The 16,887-nt window shown below is 54.8% G+C and overlaps 5 protein-coding genes across 5 annotated transcripts; 3 read left to right on the plus strand and 2 right to left on the minus strand.

The window, feature by feature from the left end:
* Nucleotides 1-560: 560 nt before the first annotated feature.
* Nucleotides 561-2,948, minus strand: sec18 (Vesicular-fusion protein sec18; the record flags this gene model as incomplete). Its single annotated transcript, XM_037317388.1, has 3 exons — nucleotides 561-1,936; nucleotides 1,989-2,833; nucleotides 2,896-2,948. The coding sequence occupies 3 exons, from the start codon at nucleotides 2,946-2,948 to the stop codon at nucleotides 561-563; spliced, it is 2,274 nt and encodes a 757-aa protein (XP_037183196.1).
* Nucleotides 2,949-5,151: 2,203 nt separating this feature from the next.
* On the minus strand, nucleotides 5,152-7,030 carry apf9-1 (FAD-linked oxidoreductase apf9; the record flags this gene model as incomplete). Its single annotated transcript, XM_037317389.1, has 2 exons — nucleotides 5,152-6,496; nucleotides 6,549-7,030. 2 exons carry the CDS (start codon nucleotides 7,028-7,030, stop codon nucleotides 5,152-5,154), a joined length of 1,827 nt encoding a protein of 608 aa, XP_037184118.1.
* Nucleotides 7,031-7,961: 931 nt separating this feature from the next.
* CGCA056_v002131 (uncharacterized protein) lies at nucleotides 7,962-8,483 on the plus strand (the record flags this gene model as incomplete). The annotated part of the gene is made up of 1 exon (XM_037317390.1): nucleotides 7,962-8,483. One exon carries the CDS (start codon nucleotides 7,962-7,964, stop codon nucleotides 8,481-8,483), a length of 522 nt encoding a protein of 173 aa, XP_037184117.1.
* Nucleotides 8,484-9,064: 581 nt separating this feature from the next.
* On the plus strand, nucleotides 9,065-11,725 carry UGT80B1-3 (Sterol 3-beta-glucosyltransferase UGT80B1; the record flags this gene model as incomplete). The annotated part of the gene is made up of 6 exons (XM_037317391.1): nucleotides 9,065-9,149; nucleotides 9,205-9,835; nucleotides 9,886-10,046; nucleotides 10,094-10,457; nucleotides 10,511-10,861; nucleotides 10,915-11,725. The coding sequence occupies 6 exons, from the start codon at nucleotides 9,065-9,067 to the stop codon at nucleotides 11,723-11,725; spliced, it is 2,403 nt and encodes an 800-aa protein (XP_037184120.1).
* Nucleotides 11,726-14,848: 3,123 nt separating this feature from the next.
* MIMI_R614 (putative band 7 family protein R614) lies at nucleotides 14,849-16,071 on the plus strand (the record flags this gene model as incomplete). The annotated part of the gene is made up of 3 exons (XM_037317392.1): nucleotides 14,849-15,086; nucleotides 15,142-15,725; nucleotides 15,784-16,071. The coding sequence occupies 3 exons, from the start codon at nucleotides 14,849-14,851 to the stop codon at nucleotides 16,069-16,071; spliced, it is 1,110 nt and encodes a 369-aa protein (XP_037184119.1).
* Between the last annotated feature and the right edge of the window lie 816 nt (nucleotides 16,072-16,887).

The following is a 16,887-nucleotide window of genomic DNA, read 5'->3' on the forward strand; positions in this document are numbered from 1 at the left end:
CCTCACGTCAAACATACGTGGTGTATTAAACTTTGACACGACGAGACAAGACGACGAAGCTCTATCCTGTACAAACTTCGGAGCTACGAAGAAAAATAATGCCCATTAAGGGATAGCTCTAGCGTCCAACTTCAAGGCGCCACGTTTATTTCTTGTCATCGCTCCCATTTGTGCTTTCTTTAACACAATTCCGGGTGGGCTCTAACACGTGCATTGGGCCTATGGAAGCAGAATGGACACAGGGATGTTTGCCGAATAAAGTAGCAACGTGGAAGCGCCGTCGACATGTAGCCTCGATGGTACTTCGACACCACTTCATTCAATGGCACAGACATTAGACAGGTATAACTCCTCAATATTCATCCCTCTCAAACACAATGGAGATTTAGTATGGGTAATCAAACGTTAACGACATCACAAATCGAGATACACGGAATGCCTGATTCACGGTGCTCCCTTGATTGGGAGCTTCGTCTTTGGAACTGGAAACATTAGGGTTCTTTTCCGCCCTCTCTATTTCTGTGTTTCTACTCTAACTGATAAACAACGAAACAGTCCTTTTACTGCGCGTCCAAAGCGTTGGAGGAAATGGCCGAGGAAAGTTTTGCGGCCAGACTATCCAGCATGTTGATACCTTCCGATGCAGCCTCGATCTTCGATTCTTCGATTGACTCGAGGATAGTCTTGATACCCAGTCCAACCTTGTCTGACCTGGTATCATTTTGCAGGTTGGAAATGAGTTGCTGAATGTCGCTCGAGTGGAACTTGCGAGTTTGTCCCATCACTTGTGCGAGCTCGCGGACGTCAGAGATGGCAGGTACAGGCACCTGACGACGGAAGTGCTTCAGAATACCCAAGTTGCTAAGGACGAAACGCTCCGACGTTGTGACCATAACGAGAATACGACGCCCCTTTGGTGGCTGAGTCTGGATCAGGGAGATGATTCGGTCCAAAATGGAGTTGGAGAAACGAGGTCCAATGGGGTTCCACTCGATCAACTGCTCGAAGTTGTCTAGAATGACAATACTCTTTTCTGACTTGTAAGCATCCGTGAAAACCTTGGTCAGGTAGTCCTTCTTTCCAAACTCGTCTCGGTAAGCGGTCAAATGCTGGGGAGAGACCAGCTTGACGAAGGGAAAGTCTGACATCGAGGCAGTGTGGGCTGCCAACGCAGTTTTGCCTGATTCGGGAGGACCGTGGAGAAGTACTGGTATCCTTGTGAGGACGTCTGACTCCTTGACGGTATCGATATAGCCCTTGATGGTGCGAATAATTGCCGGAATATTTTCGTTGTAGTGGAGAATGCCCATGGCCAAAGCATTAGACAGCTCATCCTCAGAAACACCGTACGCAGGCCTAACTTCCGTCAAGGCGTTTTCGAAGTCTCCCATGGTGATCTTCATTGATGCGACGTCTCCCTTCATCTTGGCGCTGTTGCCGACTTCAGTGTGTCGGTTGAAGGCGAACGACGTCGCAGCCTTTACGACACCGGAAATCTCGGCACCAGAGTAGTTCTTTGTTTGGGCCGCCAGGGAATCGAGATTGACGTTGGGGTCCATGATGTTGTTGTCGCGCATCTTTGCTGTGTGAATCATGAAAATCTCCTTGCGGCCCTCTTCATTCGGCAAGCTGATCTCGAGCTGAACCTCCAGACGACCCGGACGCAGAAGAGCCTCGTCGATCATGTCCTTTCTGTTGGTCATACCGATGAGGAGAATGTTGTTAAGCTGGTCCACACCGTCGAGCTTGGTAAGAAGCTGGTTAACCACACTGTCGCCAACGCCAGTGCCGCCTCCAGCGCCGGAACCTCTCTGTTTGCAGACAGCGTCCAACTCGTCGAAGATAATAATGTGAAGTCCACTCTGGTCACCCTTCTCCTTGTACTCCTTCTCAGCGTCCGCAAACATCTTTCTGATGTTTTCTTCAGACTGACCGACTGTACTGTAGTCAGCACCATGATCAAACCACCAGAGTCAATCAAAACTTACCAAACTTGTTGAGAACTTCGGGACCGTTAATAATCTTTGGCTCGCGGGCGTTTAGCATCTTGCCGATTTGTCTGGCAATAAGCGTCTTTCCCGTTCCCGGGGGACCATACAGCAGGATACCCTTGACGTGCTGAATGCCGAGCTTCTGGACAAGAGCCGGAGGGAAGACGCGCGAAGCAAAAGCTCTGCGGAAAATGGTGGAGAACTCGTCATGAAGACCACCGATACCCATATCCTCAAACTTGAAGTCGGGGGAGATGATGGGCTCGGAGTGCTGCTGGTGATCGGCGACCTCGAGCTTCATGGGAGAGTTGGAGTCCTTGAAGAGGCTCATCATAGTCTCCTGGGTGATGATTCCGCGGGCTCGGGGGTCGCTCGTGGTAATCGGGGCGTCGGCCTTGCTGCGGCCAGGCAGGGTAACGGACTTGACGGTCATCATGATCTTGCGGGACTCGATGTCTGCGAGGAAGGGCTGTCCAGGGGCCACAATAAAGCTGATGAACTGTTGGTAGACCAGGTTCTGGATGCGCTGGTAGTTGAACATGTAGTTGGGGTCGATCTTGGCAGAGGCCCAGGACAGCTCAAGGTCCATGGCCAGCAAGGGCGGAACACCTCGCTGGGCGGCATTGAAGGGTTCGGCGTCGAAACGGTCGGTGAGAGCGATCTTCAGCCATTGCCTCTGGTGGTTGGAAAGACAAACGGCGCCAGACTCGATGTCGGGTCGGGGCCAGGCTCTGACAACGTACTCGGAGACGGATCGTCGGATGGGATCTTGGACGCGGAGGACGACGTCGCATTCGGCGACTTCTTTGCGGGGAGCAAAGTCTCTGTAGCTGACTCCGACGCTGTGGTTCCGGCAAACGTTAGTAGGGCCACCATAGATAGAAGAGGCTTCCCGTGTACTCACACATTGGCGTAGATGAGCTCCTGCTCAGCTACCTTCTTCGGCACGAACGCCATGGTTCGTTCGTGCTGGCGGTGTCGATAATGGTGTGGGTGTGAGGGAAGAGTTGTCTGATTGTTTTCTCGTCCTTCGATGCCCGCGCAGTCGGAAGTCGTCAACGAAACGAACGAACGGGTGTTGTTATAGGATTGTCGAAGAACGTTGAGGTGTAGAAGTGGCGGAGTGCTTTATGTCCATCTGGTCCAGGTCCAACTTCGAACAGACGTCAGACATCCCCCCGGAAGGAGGGCCAATGACAGTCGCCGATGCGACAAATTTGGCCAATGGGAAGGCAGAAATCATGGCTTCTTTGGAGAAAGGGTGGGGCCTGATGGAGGGGTCGGTTGGGTAAGGTGAGAGATCTGTCTCTGGAAGGTGCCTGCTGAAGGTTACGTGTACTGTGGCTGACTTCTGGTTTGTAGATGTGTTCAGTTTGCCTTCAAACACGTATTTCTTTCAATCGTGCTGCCTACTGAGAACATGTCGAACATATCTATTTGAGTTCCCTTGACGGTCTCTTTTTGCAGTGGTGGAACGTGTCCTCAGCGCACTGGAAAAGCTGGAACACGCGCATGTCACAGCGGTGTCTTCAGCTGGGCTGATGGGGGACGGGACGACCTGAAGCTTGAGTGGGGCAGCCGCAGCTGTGTCCCGTCCTGCAGCTGAATAACCCCACCAACGCACTCAGGGACTGCCTGACTAATGCCGCTCAGCACGCTAAGCCTGCCCTCTTGTTACGCTGATCTGCCTGGACGTCACTGGAACGCCCTAGACAGCTTTGATTGATTCAATCTTCACAGCTGCACCATGCCATCCCATCGGACATACGAAATATATAATCATGCCTCTGTAAGTCGGCACATATATCTCGAACCGATCGTTTACGCTAACTCTTTCTAGCCATTTGCTGGGTAAAAAGTCCTGGAACGTCTACAATGCAGACAACATCGCCCGCGTCCGTCGCGATGAGGCCGCCGCAAAGGCCAAGGAGGAGGCCGAGGAGCAGCGCATGCAGGAGATCGATGCCGAGCGCCGTCTAGCTATCCTCCGCGGCGAGGTGCCGCCCCCGTTGCCGCCAGCTGAGACCGATGACTCGGAGCCCAGAGCCAGAGACCGCGACGGGGAAGGCCGTCCCAGAGAGCGGAAGAAGCGCAAGCGCGCTGGTGAAGACGACACCGACTTCGAGTTACGCGTCGCGAAAGAGCGCTCCGATGTGGTGCAAGCAGCCAACGACACGCTGCGCAAGTCAACAAGCTCCGCGCCTATCGTCGACCGCACAGGGCACATTGACCTATTTGGCGAGGAGCGCAAGCAGGGTCGGCATCTCAAGAACGAGGAGGCTGAGAAGGAGGCCGCAAAGAAGAATAAGGAGTTTGAGGATCAGTACACCATGCGCTTCTCCAATGCGGCAGGTAAGGACGGCCTGGGAGCTGCTTGGTACGCGAACTCTGGGTCGAGAGCGGAGCTCGCCGAGTCGGAACCACCAGGTAAAGATGCCTTTGGAAACGAGGACCCGGGGCGGAAGAAGCGGGATGCCGACAGGATCGTAGCGAGTGACCCGCTGGCAATGATGAAAAGAGGTGCCGCCAAGGTCCGAGAGGTGAAGAAGGAGAGGCAGAAAGTCGAGGCCGAGCGGCAAAGGGATCTCGAACAGCTTCGTGGGGAGGAGAAGCGAAAGGAGAGGCACGAAAGGGAAAAGAGGGATCACAGGAGAGGATCGGAACGGCACGATCGTGAGAAGAGCAGAGACGATAGGGGACATCGTCATCGCGATAGGGAAGACAGTGACCGTGATCGTGACAGGGAACGTCGTCATCGCGACCATCACAGGTCCACGGGCGACCGCGACGGGTACCGTGGTGATGATCGCCGCCGAGATGAGAGGAGGAGCAGACATGGCGAAGAAGGGAGACGGCGCGAAAATTCTCATCGCAGAGATGGAAGCCGCGATGAGAGGGGCCACCCAAGACACAGAGAGCGACGTGAGAAAGATTCAACCTCGAGACGCCGTGACGATGGTCGACGAAGAGAGGAATCGACGCGAGGAGACGACAGGTCGAGAGATGACGAGAAACGAAGTGACGACTGAAGACAATACCGTCGTTGCCCGAAGATATTTCAATTATTTGTACACTGAAGCGAATTTATATACCCAGCACGAACCTCTATCATTCAAGAGCAGCATCAGATCTGCCCAAGAAACATCATTCTTTGCACAGTTCAGGCCGTCTTGCAAAGCTTGCCGCTGTTGAGGTCGTACTTCCACGCGTCACTCCCAACACCAGCCAACACAAAAAGGCTCTCTGTCGGATCGTACTTGCGCTTGACTTCAAGAAGACGGTCATAGCTTTCGCCGTAAAAGTCCTCCTTGAACTGACTATTGAACGCATTGGCCTCGTTCATATAAGACCCCGAACCAGGCGCCCACACCCTCCAGATAGGCTCCTTGGTCTCCTCCAGCCACTTGGCGGCAACATCGAGCGCCTCCTGCGGCGAAGCGTTGGTGGTGTCGATAGACGCTCCGTAGCTCATCATGTGGATGTAGGTCGATCGCCACACGGGGTTCACGGCGCCGCGCATCTTTTCCGGCACACTGCGCGGCCCGGGGCCACCCTGGAGCCCGATGACCATCATGCCTCCGCCCGTTGGGTTCTGAGTCTGCATAATCTGCTTCAAGTACGAGACCAAGGTGGGCTGCTCGATATCACTAAGGTGCTTGCGGCCCAGAAGGCGGCTGGTCATCAAGCTGTAGGCTCCCGCTGCGCTAGACGCCCCGTTGACGGATTCGAAGAGGCTGATGAAGTCAGGCTGCACAGAGGGCTCGCCCAGCGTGACTGAGACGGAGCCATTGCCTCCTCCTGCAGCGAGCATACGGTCTCTGACGGGTTCTAGGAGTGAAGTCATCTTCTCGGCGGTGGTGTTGTACGCGAAGAATCCCAGCGAGCCCGAGACCTTATGCGTGACGTTGGCGGCGAGCGAAGCGTTTGTAAGGGCATCGGTACTGAAGAGTGCGGACCCGGTCAAGCCCGCATCCATCAGATCAGGGATGCTCGCCAGGAGGGCCGCAAAACTGCGCCAGGTCGCTTCCTTGGCGGTAGTGTCGTTGTTATCTGTGGACAGAGCGATATTGAGGGAAACGACGTTGCCAGGAGGAGTGTGAGCCTTGAGGACGTACTCCGTAACGAGACCGTACTGACCGCCTCCGCCTCCGCGGACGGCGAAGAGGAGGTCCTGGTTCTGGGCGTCGTTGGCAACGAGAATCTGACCCTCTGTCGTAACCACGCGAGCCTGCAGAATCTGGTCCGCTGCGAGTCCGAAGGTGCTAGAAAGGGGCCCATGTCCGCCTCCTTGGATCTGGCCTCCCGTTCCTACGGACTCGACGGTGCCGCCGACGAGAACCTTGTCGTACTTTGCCGCGCCGCGAGTGGCGGAACCCCAGTTGTTGCCGGCGCCAACGATCATGGCGACTTCGGTAGTGTTGTCCCCGGGGTTTATCCACACGGGTTGGAACTCGAGCTTGTTGAAATTGGGAGTCCAGATAGACAGCGAGTAGGCGCCGGAAGAGCTATTCGTTTCGTCAGCAATAGCCTGCCACAGTTCAGAAGATAGAGACGTACCGTCCGTTGAGGTCGTGGCCAGTCCCCTTGATCACGATGCGAATGTTCCGCTTGCTAGCCCAGCTCATGGCAGCTGCGACTTGCTCTTCCGTGGTGCCGTTGACAATATACTCAGGCAAGCCACCCAGTTCGCAGACCTGGGCGGCCGAGTATCCCGTCGCGCTGGGAGGTAGACACGAGTTGTTGGCGTAAAGGGGGTAGTCGATAGATTCGGGGAAAGCAGCGTGGAAATCAGAACTCGTCCACCCCTTTTCGACATCTTCGCATGCCTCCGAGGAGTCAAAGGGATTTTCAGAGTAACAAGAAGAGGCAACCGGGATAGTCTTGATGAGGGCACCGTTGATGGTGGTGTTCAGAGCAGCCCAGTCGGCGTCGAACGGCCAAGCGGTATCCAACGGTGTGACCTTGCAGGATTGCTGCGCAGAAACACCGCCAACAGCGGACAAGAGTGTGAAGAACGAAAGTACGGCAGTGGTTGCCATGATGAATTATCCCAAAGAAGTAAGGAGTGTATGCTGTGCCTCTGTCAGTTAGTTCGCTTTGTCTCTTCTGGTAACAATTTATATTTCTAGACCTCACCCGTTCCTGCACTGAATATTCGTATTCGAACCCGACGACTCTCGTTCGTTTAGCAATGAGGCTCAGCGGCTCTGGGGTAATAATCTCATGCTGCCCCTCAGCTCAATCTCGTGCTCGATATATAACACCGGGGTGACGTTTGTTGGGCTATGCTATAAACAATGGGGAAGCCTGCCGAGGCTCCCTTTGGACCGGCATCGGTCTTTAAGTCACTAGGTAACAACACCAAGAGACTCGTAGAAAGAGTTCCAGGCGACCAAAACGGAATATTCTCCGTAAGTCTTTGGTTGAGTCCATCCGGGCGAGGGTCATCTGTAGTTGGGGTCCGTTCGGCAATGTCCCGGCAGATGCGAGCCACTCAACCATCCACCGCGCCAGCCATCTGCAGGAACCCTTTACTAAGATATGGAACTTTTTGAGACGACCATGTCTTTCGAAATGACATGAATAGAAAAGAGAGAGGGGAAAGGCTGAGGCTAAGCAGGGGCGGTGGGGACGAGACCATCACCCAGCACGACGAATATTCGTATTCAATACGAAAATTATGCGATTGGTTGGACTGCGCGAGTCGGAAGCCCCTGTTGACGACTTACACGTTCACAGACGGCTGAAGACTCTTGCGATTGATTTTTCTTTCCTTTTCCTTCTACTCCTTCTTCTCCATCTTCTTCTTCTCCTTGAATTCAAAAACCTTCTGGAAGGACTACCGAGGCCTAGCTCTTCCTACATCCACCTCCAGTCTCCTCCCCTGAAATCAACTCCCACATCCCCCACCAATACCACTACATCCTTTACCATCCACCCGCACAAAGTTCTTCCAAACAACAAAAAATCATGATCAGAGACTACTGGGACCTCGGAGGCCCCTTTGGCCTCGCAGTCCGCGCAACGCTCCGAATCCTCCAATTCATCCTCTCCATCGTCGTCATCGGCCTCTACGCCGCGACCCTCGCCTCTTGGGACCAGTCCCCGGAAATCGGTCGCACGGATTGGATCTTCGCCCTCGTCCCGGCAGTCCTATCTATTCTGACCTGCGCGTACCACGTTATTGCGACAGTCACGCACGCAGTCTGGTGCGTCTGGGACTTTGTCCTCGCTGTCCTCTGGGCCGCACTCGCCGGCGTTTCAGCTTCGGACGTCATAACAACAGGAGAAGGAAGAGCAGTCACCGGCGGAGCAAAATCAAGACTGACAGCGGGATCATGGATCGCGGGCGTGCTTATGGTGTTGTATCTCTTCAACGCTATCCACGGCTGCGCCTGGTGCTGTGCGTCTAGGAAGCTCACCAGAACAGTGCCAGAGAGGAACAAGACCAACTCGGAGGAGCTTCAAAGCAGAGATTCTCAAAATGCTTGAGATTCGAGTCATCATTGTAATACTAGATCCAGGTATTTGAGGCAAGATTTGGCAAGAGGCGAGCGGCAGATAGACTTGAGCACCGCACAGTAATAATACGTAGATCGTGACAAGGGGCGACTTATCAATGTCCTCAGTACAATGATAATCGAGATCTTTCCAACAGCATAGTTGCGAATAGGGGTATTTTCGGTGTTTGGAGGCCCGGAACGAAAATTTTCACGCCTCCATTCTGTCCGATCAAACACAGCGACCTCAAATAGGCAACCCGCTCAACAAACGGGACACTTCTGGCAGAGCCACTACCTCAGCCTGGCAGGGTTGGGCCAACTAGACTCCACGGGCATCCCGAACACCCTAGGGCTGCGTACTCAAGCGCGGAACTCGCATCTGTGACAGCCGCAGGCTAAGTAGAGCCGGCTCCCCTGCTTATCAGGGCAGGGCGGCAGCTGCGTCGGCCCCTCTGTGGGCTGGCATGTCACCATATGCTTAAGTATGGACATTGCCGCTGTCCTCCCACCCTCCATTCCTTCTCTGACCTGGCAAACCTTCTCATACCAATCTCACACGTGATAGCCGCTATGGGCAACCAAGACAGAGACACGTTCGACTCCTCACGGGCATCAAAGGCTTCAGTTTACGGCCTGGAGGACCTCTACATTGAAGGTAACGCTCAGGCCTCAGTGTAAGCTTCTCCAAAGGAAAAAAACTAACCATCCAGATGAATCCTCAACATCCCAACCCCACCAAACACCACCCGCCTACACCCCCGAATACACACCTCAAAAACAGTTTCCAATGCCCTTGAACATCGTGATCCAAGTCGTAGGATCCCGCGGCGACGTCCAACCCTTCCTCGCCCTCGCCGCCACCCTCCTCAAATCAGGCGACCGCGTCCGCATCGCAACGCACCCCCAATTCTCCTCCTTCGTCCTCGCCAACTCGAACCTCGAGTTCTTCCCCGTGGGCGGCGACCCCGCGGACCTGATGGCCTACATGGTCGAGTCCCCCTCTCTGATCCCGAAAGTATCCCAGATCCGCGCCGGCATCATCCAGCGGAAGCGCGACATGTACACCGAGATGCTCGACGGCTTCTGGCGCTCCTGCGTCCACCCGGACCCGCTGACTAACGTGCCCTTCGTGGCCGACGCCATCATCGCCAACCCGCCGAGCTTCGCGCATGTGCACTGTGCCCAAGCACTTGGGATCCCGTTCCACCTGATGTTTACGATGCCGTGGAGCAGCACCAAGGCTTTCCCGCACCCGCTGGCAAACGTGGGCTACTCGAAAGAGGATAAGAAGAGCACAAACTTTGCGTCGTACGCTGCTGTGGAGTTCCTGACGTGGCAGGGGTGGGTTTGCGTGACTTTCAAGTATGTTCTTGCCGCTGACGATTGAATAGGTTAGGAGATTTGGTCAACGCTTGGAGAGTTGCCTCACTAGGCTTGGAGCCGGTCCCCTCGACAGAAGGCCATCGCCTGCTGGAGGTTCTGCAAGTTCCGTTCACCTATTGCTGGTCGCCATCACTTGTTCCGAAACCCAGCGATTGGGGTTCGCACATAGGTTTGTCTGTCCTAGCTCGTACTGCCACTCAACTAACTGTCGTATAGACATCAGTGGCTTCTTCTTTCGAGATCCGGCACCGTATACACCAGACCCAGACCTCGAAGCATTCCTAAGGGTTGGTCCTCCGCCTATATACGTCGGCTTCGGCAGCATTGTAGTCGGCGGAATCGAGGGCCTGATGACCATGGTCCTCAGCGCTATCAAGGCGACTGGCGTCAGAGCCATCATCTCGCGTGGATGGAGTAATTTGACGGGAGAAGAGTCCTCAGACGTATTTTACGTGGGTGATTGTCCACACGAATGGTTGTTCCAGCAAGTTGCTGCTGTGGTTCATCACGGAGGGGCTGGTACGACTGCGTGCGGCTTGCGATACGGGAAGCCAACGACCATCGTGCCCTTTTTTGGAGAGTGAGTAGCCCCTTGCTGAGATGACAACATCTAGACTGACATATGAATCATAGTCAACCCTTCTGGGGCGCCGTCATAGCCAAGGCAGGCGCTGGCCCAGATCCGATTCCTTACCGTTCCCTCACCTCGCAGAAACTCATCCACGCGATCCAATACTGTCTATCTCCAGACGCGGTGACGGCCGCAAGGCAGCTCGCCGAGTCCATGGAGAAGGAGAACGGGGTGCAGTCTGCAGTCGACTCGTTTCACAGGCACCTACCGCAGCCCAAGATGCAGTGCGACTTCTTCCCCGACCAGCCTGCGGCCCTCATGTACGGCAGGGGGAAGAAGCAGGTCAAGATGTGCCGGGCGGTTGCTTCGATCTTGGTGAAAAATGGCAAGGTGGAGAGGAAGCAGCTCAAGTCGTGAGCATCGACCAACCCTTTTTGCAAGTTCGCCGCTGACACTTTCGGACCAGGTACCGGTCGAAACCGACGAATATCGAGAACCAGAGATGGGACCCCCTGACGGCACTATCCGCGGCTTCGATCTCGACGATAGTCAAGATGGCCGGCGCCACAGCGGACATCATTGTCAAGCCCTTTGAAGAGTACAAGCGAGGCAGCGAGTCTAACGATAAGCTGGCGGTGCCCGGTCGACCGTCGAACGGCGAGCTGGACGAGAAGGCCGAGGCCGACGCCGAGAAGATTCGCAGACACACTCAAGCACCGGCGTTCGCGATGCTTCCTCTGCCAGGCGTAGGCGTTCCAGAGGGCGGGGACCTTAAACCCATGAGTCGCCCGGCTTCATCCTCATCTCGAGGAGACGAGTCCTCCAGCAAGCCAGGAGCGATGGCAGTAGCAGCAGCGAACGGTGTTGGAAAGCTCGCGGGCAATGCGACGAAGGGTCTATTCGTGGATATCCCGCTGGCCGTCACGGAGGGTCTCAGAAATGTCCCAAACCTTTACGGAGATACCGTGAAGAAGCACGACGCCGTGGAGGACTTTCGCAGCGGGGTGTCCGTCGCCGGCAAGACCTTCTGTCACGACATGAAGGGCGGGTTTACGGACATCTTCGTGCACACTTACACTGGCAAAGAGGAGCAGGGCGCAGCCGGAGCCGTAAAGGGGTTGGGCAAGGGCGTCGTGAGCCTTGTGACGAAGAGCACGGCAGCCACGTTCGGCCTCGTGGCCTACCCTGCCCAGGGGGTTTACCGAAGCATATGGTCTGCCACGAACGACAAGACGCGAAGAAGCATCGAGGACGAGAAGCTACTGGAAGGTGATTAGATGGTGTCGATGAGCCCAACGTGGAAAATGGACCATGCCGCCATTGTCGAGGACTTTGACGGTCTATGTGGGGCGAGAGGCGGGTAATGTGTGTCCTGTCTGCCTCGTTGGTGTTAGTAGGCTTCTCTTTCTTGGTAGCATCGGCGCTGGTAGGATTCAGGGGCACTGCAGAATGCAGCGCTAGGTTATCAGCAACTCAATTGCGATATTCTCCGACAACGTCATCATCATCATTCGAGCTTAGCTCCATATTTAATGCATTTCAGTGCTTCTAGAAAGGTTCCTGGAAGGGTGAGATTCCTCTAGTTCGGAACTTTGGTCGTGGCTTAGCCTGGTGATCCCCACGATCTGGGTGAGCGGCTCGGCCGAGATGGTGGAACGCGAGCCGTCAGGGTTGCGAGGGAAAGTCAGTCGGAAGGCGCTGGTGTTGGCCGCGGCCGTGGCCGTGTAAAAGATCCATGTGAGAGTGAGGATCTGCAGTGTCTGATGGAGATGGTGGAACTCCAGGCTTCAACGATTTCCAGGATGACGGTGTTGTGTGGTTGGATGCGGAGAGGGGTGGCGGAACTGGAAGGCTTCTGGAAGGATTCGAAGAGTGGGTTCCATGTGCTTGGCATACGCTGCATCAGCTGATTGGAATTTGATGCGAAGAGAGCTTTCCCACGGGTACCTGTTCTTTTCGAGAGGGAAAGAACTCTAGAATTCTTCGAAAAGGTAATTCATTGCCACAGTGTCTGTAAAATTTGAGCCACGTGTCGACTGCGAAACTCAGAATGCCGTTTCGTGGACATCTTCAGTGACTGAAGCGGAGCCATGTGACCAGAACCCGGGGAGAACGTGTTGAGAACAGCATACCTAACATAGATTAAGCCAGAATTGCATTTGGCACCATGTGGCACTTCTGATCGCCCTGGTGATCAGCCGAGATTGAGAATTGAGGCCCTTGAGAGAGATGATGTCAACAGCTGTTTAGTGTTGGAGATTGTGATTGTCAAAGACAAAAAGCCCTCTCCGAGGTCGTCGGGCGCAAATATTGGCAGGCAGTGTCGGGTCACGCGTGTTGGCGTGCCGGCGAGACGCTACAGCCACATTCGGCAGTGTGGAGACCGGGCGCCGGCGAGCATTGGCCGACACGGTGGCTGGTGGTCTCAATGGTGTTGCCTAAGAAGCTGGGCGCCGCAGCGGTCGGTAAGTAAAGCGGGGCGAGTAAGCGAGCCAAGAGACTTTGGAATTTGGCACAGTTGACGCTGGGAGCGTGGGAGCGAGTGTGAGGCGGATGCGGTCGGGAGGAGGCGCATTGCAGTAGTGAGGCTTTGACGGATTGACAGTGAAGTCATCCATGCCGGTAGTCCTCGGAGTTGCGAGAAAGTTTGACCATGGCATGGCATCTGGGCAGCCGAGAACGGCGCGAGGTTTGTCACGATGCCTTTGGAGCCGGGACGGCGCAAATGATGGCCGTAGGGTGGCATTCATTCTCGGCGTGTGGTTCCATGATATCATCCGATTTTGCCGTGCCCTCCCTTGGCGGAACTCGGCACCGAAAGGCGATGGTGATTGGCGGGTCGCATCGAGGAGGCGACAGGGTTTCGAATATCATGACACAGAGATGAATGTTTTGTGAAACATTTCCCGTTCGCAAAAGATGCTCTCCGATGATTGCGCAAATTGAGTAGAGACCCCTGGCAGGTACGTGGAGTCGAGATGGGATGGCGTTTGGATGTGGAGAGACATGTCTGTCTGTTCCTCCCTGGCGGGTGACTGGCTCGCACGGCTTGTTGTGTAGCCAATGCTGATTCGGATGGAATAAGCTAAAGTACCTCGCAATCGTTGTGATTTTGGTCGTCGATGGGGTCGTCGGGGTCGTGGTTGTCTAGGCAGCGAAGGATAAGCAGGGCTGAGCAGAAAATCGCCTCGCTCAAGATAATTGTGGCATGTGCCTTTTTCTTCTTTTTCCCACCAAGCCAACCAACAAACACATTGGCCACAGCTAGGCGACCGTATTTCGTGATGGGCGCCAAAGGCAGCTAAAGGTTGAAGGCAAATCTGCTCGGGTTGATCGGGCGCAGTGCTCGGTCTGCGGAAGAGACGAGCCGGGAGACACTGTCATTGATCAGTAAGATGGTCGATTGATGATTGGTGGCGGCACCAAAGTCAAGCCGTTGTATCGTCGTGATAAGGTATCGTCAATTTTGAGGCCCTTCCCCTCATGTCCGTGCCGAGTGGATGGTCTGCAGTGCGCAATGAAGCATCGCGGCTTCCTCAGAGCAAGGGGCACGGGCCAGTCGCCCTACAGAAGTGAGAACTTCGGTGTTGGAATGGATTCGCAAAGTCTGACTCTGGTCGCAGTCGCAGGCATCGCTGGCATCGCGGGCTGTGTCTTGGATTTGGATGCTCACCTTGCTGATTTCTCTCCACTGTCGGGCACTTTGGGGAGTTCACTTGGTGGAAGGGCCCCGCAAGGTTAACGAGGGAGGTCCCACCTCAGGCCAACAGCACTACACTAACGTCTAGCTGGTATCCCTGCCAAACACACCACCTGCACGAGACCCTGCTCCACTTTTGCCGGTTCCTTCTCCCCCCTTCCTCGCGCGCAGATGCAGCTCGCCATCAGCCTATCACCAGTGGCAATCGACGCTCAGTGTGACCAGAAAGACCAATGAGAACGATACTGGCGCAGTACGTACCGGCATTGCCCGTGGAAAAGGTAAGCTCTCCACACCCAAGAGGCAGCAGGCCCAAGACCCAAGAGACCAAAAGCTCCTGGGCGCAAACACAGCCCTCATCCGCCCGATACCTTACCTTACCTTACCTTGAGGTGACACTCAAACCCCGGCACACGTTTCCCCATCTATGATCCTCCATTGTCACTCTCGCCCTAGTCGTGCCGTCTTCCATCCTCGAGACATCTGTTCTTCTACCGTGACACATCTGCTACTTAAGACTCCCGTCCCCGTCTTCCCACATCCTTAAACCACTCCTCTTTCAATGGTTCAACGCTCCGATTCAATCCACGAAGCTTCCGACACCTCTCATCACAACCAATCTTCTTCACCTGACAATAACTCCGCACGCGGTCTGCTACAAGCAACCACTTCGTCCACCCGATCGCATTCCCCCGCCACAATGAGCGCTCCCACACACAACCCCGAGCAGCACGAGAGCTCCTCCACCGGCAAGGGCCGCGCTCCCGACTACCAGGAACGCCATGGAGACAACACCAACGGCGGCAACAACGGCAACGTTGGATTCAAGGCCCAAGGCGGCATGACCGTTCAACCTCCCACCAAGGAGGACCTTCAGCGCAGCTATGCCAGAATCGTCGAGAACGACGCCAACCCCAAGGGCTGGTACGGCACCATGAGTGAGCATCGCCCTTGTCGTCTATATCTTTGCGCCTCATGCTAACAATCATTCAGTCAACGCTGTTGGTTCCTGCATTGGTACCATGGGAGCTATCCCCTGCTGCGTCGTCTGCCCGAACCCCTACAAGAACGTCCAGCAGGGTAACGTTGGTCTCGTTACCAAGTTTGGCAAGTTCTACAAGGCCGTCGACCCTGGTCTTGTCAAGGTCAACCCTCTCAGCGAGAAGCTCATTCAGGTCGATGTCAAGATTCAGACTGCCGAAGTCCCTCAGCAAACCTGTATGACCAAGGACAACGTCACCCTCCACCTGACCTCAGTCATCTACTACCACATTGTCGCCCCGCACCGAGCAGCCTTCGGCATCTCCAACGTCCGCCAGGCTCTGATGGAGCGCACCCAGACCACCCTTCGCCACGTCGTCGGTGCCCGCATCCTGCAGGATGTCATCGAGCGCCGCGAGGAGATTGCCCAGTCTATTGGAGAGATCATCGAGGATGTTGCTGCCGGGTGGGGTGTGCAGGTTGAGAGCATGCTTATCAAGGACATCATTTTCAGCCAGGAGTTGCAGGAATCGCTCTCCATGGCCGCCCAGAGCAAGCGTATTGGTGAGAGCAAGATCATTGCCGCCAAGGCCGAGGTAAGCTTCGATCGAGAACCCTTTCCGCAACCCCGAACGTCACTAACACATCCTGCAGGTTGAATCCGCCAAGCTTATGCGCCAGGCCGCCGACATTCTGTCGTCCGCTCCTGCCATGCAAATCCGCTACCTCGAGGCCATGCAGGCGATGGCCAAGTCTGCCAACAGCAAGGTCATTTTCCTGCCTGCTGCGAACCAGACCATGCCAGACATCCAGCAGGCCCTCGCCAAGAACACCACCGGCGAGTCGAGTGGCCATGGCGGTGACGCCAGCTACAATGACTTTGGAGGTCAGGACTCCGGCTTCCAGCAAGCCATCAACTCTCGTGTCATCGAAAACATTTGAGTTTGCCCCAGGTGCTGACTTGAGGTCGTCGTGTGTGGAACAGCTTGGTCCCATTGATTAAGCCGGCCCCTTTTCGGCTTCTGCGATGACACTCACCTACGGTGGCGACGACATGCTTTCTTGCGCTTTGACGTTTTCGACACGATTGCTTTTGCTTTCCCAATACCCCTGCTTTCACGACTTATACAACCCACAAAATCACACGAAAATACACGATGTACTTTTACGAAATCTGATGGCGGAGAGGACGTATGGCCTGTTCAGGAGACGATACCCAAGATCGGCATGACCAGGTTGGACAGGCTCGATATGTTTTATAGAATACCCAATTCGTTCGCTTTGCGCTGGAGGTCGTAATGGTAATGGCTCCGTAGTAATGAAATCATTTCATAAGCACTTTTCCCACATGAGCCTCGTGTGTTGTGTGATGATGAAAAGCAACCAGCTTCATGCCCGCCTTGTAGGTGTAAGTAGGAAGGTTGCTCATCTTATGCGTAACACATTGTAATCAAAATTTCAAGTTTATTGACATGATAAATTGCAGTGTGACCGATGGCTACTCTGCCTCATTCTCGGCCTCATTGTGGTAGCTGCTCCATCCTAGACCAACGTTCCCTTCGGTAGGTATCGTCAAAATGTCATCGACGTTGAACTGATTCCGGTGTTGCTGCCTAGTTGATAGGAAACAGAAATTTAGCAATCGCATGCTTCCACGTAGTGCTCGTATGCTACTTTACATTCAACCTTGCGTTTCACACCTGCCACTTTCCTTGCCGAAAGATGTTGATAACGAAAAAGGGAATAAATTGAGTAAGT

This window comes from Colletotrichum aenigma (assembly GCF_013390185.1).
Source record: "Colletotrichum aenigma strain Cg56 chromosome Unknown KSG_Cg56_contig02, whole genome shotgun sequence".
Taxonomy (NCBI): Eukaryota; Fungi; Ascomycota; class Sordariomycetes; order Glomerellales; family Glomerellaceae; genus Colletotrichum; species Colletotrichum aenigma.